At 42.0% G+C, this 9,721-nt stretch overlaps 1 protein-coding gene across 1 annotated transcript; it reads right to left on the bottom strand.

The window, feature by feature from the left end:
* Positions 1-584: 584 nt before the first annotated feature.
* Positions 585-3,153, bottom strand: LOC103718521 (glucan endo-1,3-beta-glucosidase GII-like). The gene is made up of 3 exons (XM_008807386.5): positions 2,940-3,153; positions 1,488-2,834; positions 585-888 (listed from the first exon to the last, which is right to left on the bottom strand). Exons 1-3 carry the CDS (start codon positions 3,028-3,030, stop codon positions 854-856), a joined length of 1,473 nt encoding a protein of 490 aa, XP_008805608.3. The 5' UTR covers positions 3,031-3,153; the 3' UTR covers positions 585-853.
* Between the last annotated feature and the right edge of the window lie 6,568 nt (positions 3,154-9,721).

The following is a 9,721-nucleotide window of genomic DNA, read 5'->3' as shown; positions in this document are numbered from 1 at the left end:
TCATATGCAAAAAAAATTCCTGAGCCGAAAGGGTGTATCTCGAGGAAGACTCTGCAGTGGTGATTAACTAGATCCGAGGTATGAATAAATATTGTGGTGGCTATTCTCTCACCAAAGAGACTCGTAGACTGGTTCATAAGATAGCTTGCAGGCAGCACATGTGTTTCGAAAGACGAACAGGATAGCAGATTGGATCGCCTTCTTCGTCGCCCGGCACTCCAAGAATTTTCCATGGACATTTACCGAAGATATTCTTTCTTCTATGTACTCTTTACTTTTCCGTGATTTGGCAGAATATACTCAAATTAGAGCTACATAAATTACCGTATTTAAAAAAAAAAAAACAGCATGTTAGAATAATATATCGAGGCAACAGTGTCCTGGCTCGCAACAAAGAAATTCAGATCCAAGTTCCGAACAAGATGGTTGATTACAAAATGAGATGCACTTTTTGAGAAGACATGACCATTCCACCACTAATGCGTTCCAACCAGAACCAACAATAAAATACCACCAGCGACAAAAGCACATATGGGAAGGAGCATTGGTAAAACATCTACTTGCACACAAGCTATCCACCCCACTAGTGAAAGTTCAGTTCATTACCAAATGAAGAATAAAAGGGGGACAAGGGTGAAACAACTGCTACGCTGGTTCACATGCTATCTATCTGCCATAAAGTAATATAGTTACATTAAATAAAAAGTAAAATATCGAGAATCCAAGGCTGCCCCTGCCGACCTCCCAACCAGCACCCCGCAGTAGTCAGCCGCAGCAGCAAGAAGTCTTATCATTCTCGACCATCCCGCTCTTCTCTTCCCGTGATCTCCGCTTCTCCGGCCTCCTTCGTTATTCAAGGTCCAGCAGGGAGATTACACTTCCCAAACTCTGCAATTATTAGCAAACAAATGAGTCACTTCTTAGTATCAAATGGCGGATCAAAATGGAAACAGATCCCACATGCCGCGGCAAAGGAAAAGAGAGTATTCTACATTATCCAATACGTATTTTTAAATTTATACATTACCATGAACAGACGAAAGTATCCTATGCTTGGTTAAAAGAAAAGCTATAGTGGGGAAGCTGAGCGGAGATTACGAGATTCGCACCAACCCCTGAATCACGGGCCAGACCAGGGAAGAAAAAGCAACGCAGACTGCGCGAATTCCACTTCCCCATGCACGGCACAACGCGACACAGAAATAGCTAAGACGCATTGCGTCGTGCCGTGGGGGCCAACACAGTGTCTCGTGACTGTACTCTCATATTGCCTGGCACTGGCAGTGCCGAAGACAGCAGCGGAAGACCGCAGACTTTTTTTTATCCTCCACAAACCTTTGCTACCCTAACGAGCACCCTTGATTAATTATAGATCTAGAAGATATCGCAACGATCGAAGGGTCAGGGACAATTATCTGATTCGGAGCTTCCCAGGGTTGCGAGCTAGCTAACAGAGGATGACGGGAAGGGAAGAGACTACTACTCACTGGGGGGACGGGAGACGACGTAGGCGGCGCCCTCGAAGTCGCAGGTGCCGACGACTCGGCCTTTCTTCTGGAAGTAGGAGTTGAAGGCGTACGAGGCGTGGGCCTCCAACGTGTTGGGCTCGTAGCAATCCGCCTCGGGTTGGATCGGCCGGCAGTCCGCCCCTCCCTCCCCGCACGCGTAGTCCAGCGCCGCCTGCAACCTCTCTTTTCCTACCACCCCGTTCGCCACGCACCACTTCTCCCCCGTCGGGCTAGCCGATAATCTCCCAGTCCCCGTCGACGACGACGACGACGACGAGGAGGAGCCGTTACTTCCTCCCTTCGCTCTCCCGCCGTCCTCTTGCCACTTTAGCCCACTACCGCCTCTTAAAGTGAACGCGATGTCGTACACCTTCCCTTCGTCCGGGTAGAAGAGGCCGTAGTTCCTCTCCGAGGTGGGCCCCGGCTTCTGGTTCTCGTTGAAGAGGGCGAACAGGTAGACGTCCAGGTCCGCCTGCGGCCGCCGCGGGGTCCCGGCGTTCCCTGACAGCACACGCCGCACCAGGTTGCCGTTGTAAGCCGCCGCGTTCGCCGCCCCCGCCCCCGTCTCGTTCGCATCCCCCTTCGACGGCCACCCCGTCTCGGAGACGACGACTTTAACGTCGTCGTACTTGAGGGCTGACATGGCCGCGAACACGGCGTCGATCTGGGCGTCCAACAGGCTGTAGTATTTGAGCCCGTTCCCTGAGTCGAGCACACCCGGGTTGGGGCGGAAGAGGGCGTAGTCCAGGGATATGACGTCTGCGTTGGGCTCGTAGGCGAAGAACGGGTAGGCGTTGACCATGAGGTAGGAGCCAGTCTGGCGGAGGAGCTCCAGCATGGGCTTCATCACCGGCTCGGCCAGGTCGGGCCGGAATGAGCCGGCCGAGGACGGATAGGAGTTCTGGAGCGCATTCAGAGCTATGGGGGACGAGACCTTGACGTCGCCGTCGAGGCGGAGGCGGGCGAGGGCGGCGTGGACATTCTGCATGGCTGGGACGAGGGCGGCAGTCAGGTTGCTGGGGTCGACGAAGACCTCATTCCCCACGGCGATGGCCTGGATCCGGGTGGCGGGATGGTAGGCGGCCACGTTCCGCTGGACCCAGGCAAGTGCGAAGCCAGGGCGAGAGGCGACGGCGGCCAAAAGCTCGTTGGGGAGTGAGACTACTGCCCTGATACCGGTACCTGCGAGGGCGCGGAGGACGGTGGAGTCGGCGTCGTAGAGCTTGACCTGCTCGATGCCCTGGTCCTTGAGGAGCTGCACCACCTTCGCCGCTGGCGGGAGGTTATTCGCCACCCGTCCATAGTTCACTCCTACGGCGCCGGCCTCTGCGCTCCCAAAAGATAGAGAAGAAGCAAAACAAACACGTTAGCGCGCATGTATATGGCACAATGAGGGTAAAAGGAGAGAGAAAGTTGGGTTTATATATTCACCGGAGGAGGGGAAGAAGGGGGTGACAGAGAAGAAGAGGAGGAGGAGGGAACAAACGCTGAGAGGCCCCATCCTCTGCAACAAACAGAGCATGTGGGAGGAGGAGAAGGGGGAAGAAAAAAGGTCTCTTTTTCTAAGGAGGAGGGAGAAGAAAGTTGGGACCAGGGGGGCGACGGTGGCGGAGTTGGGGGGTGTTGGAATGAAAAGTGATGGCTCCGCGGAGGAGATGAGGTTTTAAGCTGGTATTCGTTTGGTTCCCCCGAGGAACTAGGGGGTTGTGGTGGGGCCTACCCACGTACGGGGTGGAGCTGGGTAGTGGGCCCGACATGGGAACGGACTAGTTCTGCTGCTCGACCTAAAAGAGAGTGAGTGGTGCTGAATGCTGGCCACAGAGGTTGACTTGACGGGCCAATGGAGGAGGAGTGTTGCGAATTCTTGGATACGTGTCGACAAATTGATGGGGATCAAGTGATAGTCTGAGCCCAGGGCCGGGCATCGGATCGGCATCCATGCCTGACACACCCTGCGCGCCGAGCGAGGCTGGGACCCGCCCACGAAGTCGACCGTTCCCGGAGCTGGCTCGTGCGAGAGAACGGTCAAGAGATTTAATTAAACAACACCGAGGGGCAAGCCGGGTGGAGTTTGGGAACTGGGAATTGGGAGGGAAGAGACGGCTCGAAAGTAGGAGTAGAGACAGTTGAGCAAACGACTAATTTGATATAGATAGTTAAGTACTAATTGATATAGATAGTTAAGTACTAATTGAATAAGAAGGACGTAAAATAAATAAAAAAATGAAGGAGCGGGCACGGGCAGCGAGACGTAGGAAACTTCGTGGGACCAGCGTGGTTGGTAACAGCACATCTCTGTCGTCGCCTGAACCGTAATACCCGGCAATTGGAGTAACGCAGCCTAATGTAGCGTTCCCCTCCGAAGTCCGCCATCACAGTTACGCAGACTCATAAAGCATCATCCGCCGGAGGATGCTTATCAGACGTATACAACTCTATGATCAAGAAAACTTGGCGACAAGCACGATCCCGGACTCCCCACCATCAACGCCAATCCTTCCCATAGCATGCCTAACTGAATCTTCTGGAAACGCCGATGGTGCCAAACTTCAAGTGTCAACAGAATTGGAAATTGCCAGACAACAATCCAACGGCCACAAATGCTTCAACGAAGAAATGGATGTGGAGAGAGAGAGAGAGAGAGAGAGAGAGAGAGAGAGATGGAAATCCATCTTTCACAGGCGCAGAGCCCATATTGAGGTACGGCTAAGAATTTAGAATGTATCTATAAGAAAATTATTAGGAAAGGTATCTTCGGAAAACTATCTTGGAGATAGCTATTTCTCCACTATAGATGCATATAGCTGCTTGAAAATACTAACTCCAATATAACACCTAACCAAGAAAAATTGAGGCTGCATTTCAAAATTTTTCTCTCCCAAGAATCCTACCTAGTGTAGGAAGAAAATTATAGAAAAGCAAAGTTATCGCAATAGAAAATCAAAATAAAAAATAGGATTTTTCTCATGAATACCCTTTTAAATATCAAATTTTGAATGAATACCCTCGCAAAATTGATATTTGCATATATATATTCTCGTAAAACACTTGTTTTGCTGGTCTATCCTTATTTTTGCAGATGTACCCATGCCATCTAATGCTGCTAAAAAATTAATAGTTTCAAATTAAAATGACTAAAATACCTTTAATGAGTAGATGTGCAAAAAGAAATAATTATAAGGTGGTCATGATGGAGGATAAAAAAATATTTTCAAAATTTTACTTTATATTTAACGGTGATAGAAGAATTGTTATTTTAGGGGTATTTATGCAAAAATAGTATTTTATGAGGGTACATAAATAAATATAAATTTTAAGAGAGTATTCACGTACATTAAAATTTTTAGAAGGATATTCATGCAAAAAAACTCAAAAAAATATTATAGAGATAGCAAGCTAAAAGAAATAAGTTAAGTTGGACTCAATTTCTCATATTTTGTTAATTTTATAAGGACTTGAATGTCGCATAAAATTATTTTTAGAAATGATGTAATTCTACGGAGTCCAAACATTGCATACATATTTTAGGAAAATGAAACTCTGTATTTTTTCAACGTTGCAGAAGTTCCCAATGGCTAAAAACTACCTTAGAATTTAAAAGGTTTTAAAAAACTTCAGATCATTAGAACTTCTTATTAACTAAAACTTCCTCACAAATTTTTATTTTTAAAAACTATTATTATTATTAGGAAATATATATGGCAATTCCTCAATTACTTGCTGATAATAACAATACAACGACGATAACTAAGCAAAAGAAACAAATAATATTAGGTATTGTATATTGTATGTCCAAAGGTGGACTATAATTTGAACCTTGGATTGAATATAAATTTATGAGCTTAATTATTTAGGAGGATAAATCCGTGATCTTAGAATATTAAGAATTCTTAAATCAATTTTCACATCGTACATAGTTCTTGATCCTAAAAACTGTGTGTTAATGTATCTTGGCTTAACAAACACTCTAGGGCTTACGAGTAACCCATAAAAAGCTATGAATTAATCAAATATGAGATTACTTTTCCTTCTTGCAATGGCATACGCACAAGAGCATCCACAACCATTTTCTTTGCTCTACTTTAAAAGCTATGAATCTGTTAAGGACAATGTCCAATCTATCTTGTTGGGGAAAAACAATGCATTCATCAAGTATGGGATTTTGAAGAAGTAGATTTTATTTCATTAGCCTAAATTTAATCCCCACTATTCCTTAATGCACTCAAAATGCAACTTCATGTTGCCAATATTTACTAACATCAATACGATGAAGTAGGTTTCAATTTAGAAATCTCTTTAATCGGTAATAGCCCAATACCTCCTATGATTTTTCTAGTCTTCTCTCCAGGTAATGGTTTTGTAAGGGGGGCTGCTAACATTTGATCAGCTAGTAGGTACTGAAGAGCTACCTCACCTTTTTTATAACACTTCTAATGGGATTGTAATGCATAGCAATATGCTTGTTGTTACTTGACATTCTCTTATTTTTGGTGTTATGAATTGCATCTTGATTATCACAATACAAAATTATAGATCCTCTACGTAAACAATGAAAGGTATGCATCTCATAAAATATTTAATCCATAAAATATCATTACGAGCAAGGGACATAGCAATAAATTCAGATTCCATGGAAGATAATGCAATACATAATTGGTTTTTAGAAGACTATGCAATAATAGTACTACCTAAAGTAAATAACCAACCACTAGTTAGTTGTAGAAGTCATTCAATCAAAAGCACAATAGCATTACTATAACATTCCAAGACAGAAGCATAATATTTATAATGCAAACCATAATGCCAATTACACTTCAAATATCTTATATCTCTATTAATTTCTTTCCAATGCTTGTGACTAAGATTACTAAAAAATTTACTTAATATTGCCAACAACACATGCAATATCAGGTCTAGTGTAGTTCATTGCACACATCAAACTATCAACATTTTTGGCATATTATTCTTGATTAATGTTTTTGCTATAATTAGGCAAAAGCTTGCAATGTGGATTTATAGATGTTTTACTATGTTTACAATCAAAATAATTAATTTATCTTAAGATTTTCTCAATATAATGAGACTGTGTCAAAATGAATTCATTATTCCTCCTAATAATCTTAAAACCTAAAATCATATCCAAGGTCCTAAGTCTTTAATATCAAAAATTTGAGTTAAAAAACTTTTTGTTTCATCAATATCTTTAAGATAGTTTTCTAGAAACATTTTGCCTAGCAATTTTCTTGATCACATTCTAATTTCTTGTCATACCATAATAAGTTAGGGATAGTTATTTCTTCATTATAGGTGTAGATGGCTGCATCGAAATACTAACCCCAGGATACAATGCCTAACCATGAAAAATTCAAGCCACACTTCAGAATTTTTCTCTCTCAAGAACGTACTTAACGTAGAAAAAATTTATAGAAAAGTTATCACAGTAGAAAGTTAGAAAAAGAAAGAATGTTGTAGAGATAGCAAGTTAAGGGACGTAAATTAAGTAAGTTGGACTCAATTTCTCATTAAGTTGGACTCAATTTCTCACATTCCAATAGTTTATAAGAGTTCAAATGCCATGTACATTCATTTTCAGAAAAAAATGCAATTTTATGGAGTCCAGACATTGTATATGTATCTTTTTAGAAATAGTTCAGCTCTCCACATATATTTTTTTCTTAACAATGTAAAAGTTCCCAACTGCTAGAAACTACCTTAGAATTTAAAAGATTTTAAAAATTTCAGATTGCGAGGGTTTCTTGTTAAATAAAACTTTCTATCCTTTAGATTATAAGGGCCCAGCGAATGCCGAGAATGAGCATTTTAACATTCCAACACTTTTACATCAAAACTACCCACCACCTAAACTTTTCTCTAGCCAAATTTCTAAATAAAATTACTAGTTAATTATTGTCTTATGTAGTCACAGATATCTAAATAGACATACCATATATTGGATAGGATCAAAATTATCCATCTTCCATGCGTATACTCATGAGTGCTGGCTAGATAGAGTGGAAATGGATTATCAAGTGGTCTAATGCCTAGCCACCAATATTATACTACAGAAAAAAGGGGCAATGCCAACATATACATGCTGACACTAGGTAGAAGCATCGGTAATTTTGGCTTCAACGCCAAAATTTACTGACGCTTCTAAGTTGCGTCGGAAGGGATGAAACTAAGACGACGTTAAATCGGGTTATCATTGAAAGCAAATTGTAAGACGACACTTTTAAGCATCATCGGAGGCAAGAAAAAAAAAACAAAAGCATAGACGACGCTTTAGAATCTTACTTAGGCATACTTGGGCCAGACAGCGCTTAAAAGCATCATCGGAATCCCTACGACGCTCAACTCCCAAGTCCCAATTATAAAAAAGCCAATCCCCCAGCGATGGAAACCCTAGCTGCTTAGAGAGAGAGGAGGATGGAAACTTTAGCCTCGGATCCCGACGTCTCGATCCACGCCCTGAAGACCGATCCCGCCAACGAAGAGCACCACCATTTCATCTAGATCCAGCTGGATGCGCGCCCGATGGTGGGGGAGGCGCTGATGAAGCTGGTTGCAAAAATGAAGAAGTTGGCAAGCGACAAGTCGATGTTCGCACATATTGAGGTTGTGGAGGCGGAGGTGGTTCCTCGGCCTGCAATGGTGAGCCCGAGGACTGGGTGGTGGGAGGCAAAGGCGAAAGAGGAGGACGACACAGGAGGGGAAGTGGACGCCTGCGTCGATGACTTCAACAGTAGCTCGAGCTTGAGCGGCTCGACTCCATTGTGAGGTACAAGAAGATGCTCAACTATAGGGTTGAAAATCGAAGTTTGAAATTACTATAAGACAAAAATAACAACCAAATAAAAAAATTAAGAATATTCTAGTTTTCGCTTCTTTTTGTTGGTAAAAGTAGGACAGAAAAGAAACATCCTCAACTTGCATTGATCTATATTATGTTTAAGGTAGCTAGTGGTTGGGGATAGGATTAGGTGATGTAATTTGTAATTCATAAATGAAACCCAGATGGGGTCGGATATGGGGTTAGGGGAACTTTTGCATTTTATTATAATTTGTAAAAGAAACATCATTGATGAGATTATATGTAATTTACTGTAATTTATAAAAAAATATCATTAGCACCCAGATGAGATTATATGTTCCTTTGTTGCAGCATCTCATTGATGAGTTCATCAAAGAAACATATTTTCGAGCTTGAATTTTCTGAGCATAATCATGCTTCTTCATCGATTGAAGGGTAAAACAAACTCCCAATTCTTGAAAGAATATTATATATGAGGTTGCACGGCAAAGACCGACGCTTATAAGCGTCGTCAAATGGTAAGCTGGCCCGACGCTTATAAGCGTCGGCAAAGCTTCGATTTTTTTGCCGACACTTTCAAAAAGCGTTCGTAAAAAAATTTTCCACTCTTAGTTTACATATGCTTTTGCGACGCTTTTGAAAGTATTGGTGCCAAAATTACCGACGCATATAAGCGTCGGTATAGGCTCTAAAAAGCACCGAAAAAGATAACTTTTTTTGCAGTGTTACCTTGGCATAAAGAGTGAAATGGTGTATCCAGGATAATGTCTCTAACAGAGACAATGCTATTCTTCAATCATGCCCATGCCCAAAGTGGGGATGCACTATTTCCCTTGAGGCATGTGGGGATACACAATTCGGCATTTACTTCGTAGATGTTTTGAAGCTTATAAGAGTTTCATATGGAAATTGGAATCTTAGATATTGGCTTTTGCACTATTTGACTCCGGCAGTGTTTGGATATCTGTAGTCGGAAAATGTATGTAGTTGGGATTATATAATTGTAATTGTTATTGCTGCATTTACGAATAACGTTCCTGTTTGGTTCAGTGGGTTTGCAGTTGTGATAAAATAAATCTCATACTTGTTTGCTTCTAAATATGAAATATAATTGTATTTGGTTATATTATTAAAACAATATTATTTATATCCCCATGAACCATTATTCCTGTAGTTAGCATTCAAACCCATCATAAAAATGTTTCTGAAGTCTCTTCCAATTACGATATATGTATCTATATATATATATATATATATATATATATATATATATATATTGAAGTTTTTGGTCAATTTGGTTGCAAAACCAACTTCCGTGAAAGGATTCTGATTTGGTTTATAAGATTTTGGTCAGCTTACATACTGGAAAACGATCATCTCTTGCAGCTGGAGTTCACTTACA

Source organism: Phoenix dactylifera, chromosome 2, assembly GCF_051530095.1.
Source record: "Phoenix dactylifera cultivar Ajwa chromosome 2, Ajwa_hap1_PhDact_Kaust_v1.1, whole genome shotgun sequence".
NCBI lineage: Eukaryota > Viridiplantae > Streptophyta > Magnoliopsida > Arecales > Arecaceae > Phoenix > Phoenix dactylifera.
This window is presented reverse-complemented; position numbering and strand designations above follow the sequence as displayed.

Excerpts from the sequence above, each read along its gene's own strand:
- LOC103718521 (XM_008807386.5), bottom strand. The coding sequence starts at position 3,030 with ATGCTCTGTTTGTTGCAGAGGATGGGGCCTCTCAGCGTTTGTTCCCTC. Across the intron at positions 2,835-2,939 it reads CCCCTTCTTCCCCTCCTCCG|AGGCCGGCGCCGTAGGAGTG; the intron begins GTGAATATATAA and ends TTGGGAGCGCAG. Across the intron at positions 889-1,487 it reads CGTCGTCTCCCGTCCCCCCA|AGTTTGGGAAGTGTAATCTC; the intron begins GTGAGTAGTAGT and ends TAATAATTGCAG.